This window comes from Etheostoma spectabile, chromosome 8, assembly GCF_008692095.1.
Source record: "Etheostoma spectabile isolate EspeVRDwgs_2016 chromosome 8, UIUC_Espe_1.0, whole genome shotgun sequence".
NCBI classification, from domain to species: domain Eukaryota; kingdom Metazoa; phylum Chordata; class Actinopteri; order Perciformes; family Percidae; genus Etheostoma; species Etheostoma spectabile.
Window position 1 is genome coordinate 15,886,108 of NC_045740.1, and position 1,318 is coordinate 15,887,425.

Genomic DNA, 1,318 nt, shown 5'->3' on the forward strand with positions numbered 1-1,318 from the left:
AACCAGAGCACGTTTTTCTCCCGTCCCGGAACGCTGTGGAAAAAGGTCTGGCAAAGCGAGACTAGGGTTGCAACTAACGATTTGTTTCATTGTTGATTAATACGTTGATTATTTTCCTGATTACTTGATTAGTCGGTTATAATATTAAATGTCAGAAAACTGTGAAAAAATGTAGATGAAAAGCCCAAGATGACGACCTTAAATGTCTCGTTTTGTCCACAACTTAAAGATATTCAGTTCACTGTCAAATAGGAGAAAATAAACCAGAAAATATTCACATTTAAAAAGCTGGAATCAAAGAACTTTTCCTTTTTTTTTTCATTAAAAAATTACTCAAACCAATCAATTAATCAATCAAATATCAAAATAGTGGTTGTTTAATTTAATAATTGACAACTAATTGATTAATCTTTGAAGCTCTACTCACAATATGGAAGGAACTGCTTTTCAGACATGAATCCATTTTCTACAAGGGAAAAAATCCTCACTCATTTTTGCCTCTTTTCATTCCCGTCTTTGTTCCTTCTAACGTGCTTCAGCAGCAAACCTTTCCATCCCGTTTATGTTAACGAGCCATAACAGACAGCAGAAGCCAGAACCTGTCGCCTCTTATTGGGCCTTTTTTGAGAGCCTGCAAAGGAAATGATTGCCAAGAAACCTCTTGACAAGTCATCCCGTGATGACTTTCATTCCTATTCATTGTAGTGGTTGAGTTAGGGCTGTGGTGAAAGGTGACCTCACCTCCGCTCTGCACCAAGAAACAGTAGTCCTGCCACGATTATCATACCACAGTCATGTAGAGAGAGGCTGCTCTTTGATCAGAATTGCCATTGCACGATTCCAATAGCAGGGCTCTTGTCATCTTACTCCACCGACACACAGGTCTATGTCTGCACTAACTCCTAATGGCATCTGCCTCAGTGGAACCAGAGCACTGTTTTAAAATTTTCCGAATGTTAGGTACTGGCTTTCTGATTCTAGTTTTAGGCCTGCCTTGTCCTTCTTTGACCCCCCTTCCTCCCTCTCTCTCTCACTATCCTAGATCCCTCTGTCCGTCTTGCCTTGTTTAGAAACTGCAGTCACCAGCTTGGTCCAGTGGAGGCACGAAACAGACCAGCAAAACACAACAGGAATTATATAAGAGGTAGGAGTTGAGATCTGCTAAACATTTTGGAAGCCCCCCCCCCGAAGACCATTACTTAGTCCTACATTAACATTGGTACAGACTTGCGCTTTAGACTCGACACTGGAGACTTCATTCAGACTAAGGAAAATACATATTTATTACAACTTTATCATTATTATTATTATTATTATT

The 1,318-nt window shown here is 39.8% G+C and overlaps 1 protein-coding gene across 1 annotated transcript in view; it reads left to right on the forward strand.

Annotated features, from left to right (window-relative positions):
- Positions 1–1,318, forward strand: part of lrriq1 (leucine-rich repeats and IQ motif containing 1) — a 40,660-nt gene that overhangs the window by 25,249 nt on the left and 14,093 nt on the right. Inside the window, exon 22 of the mRNA XM_032523961.1 lies at positions 1,043–1,144. Coding sequence (XP_032379852.1) covers positions 1,043–1,144 — 102 coding nt within the window. The remainder of the gene's footprint in view (positions 1–1,042; positions 1,145–1,318) is intronic.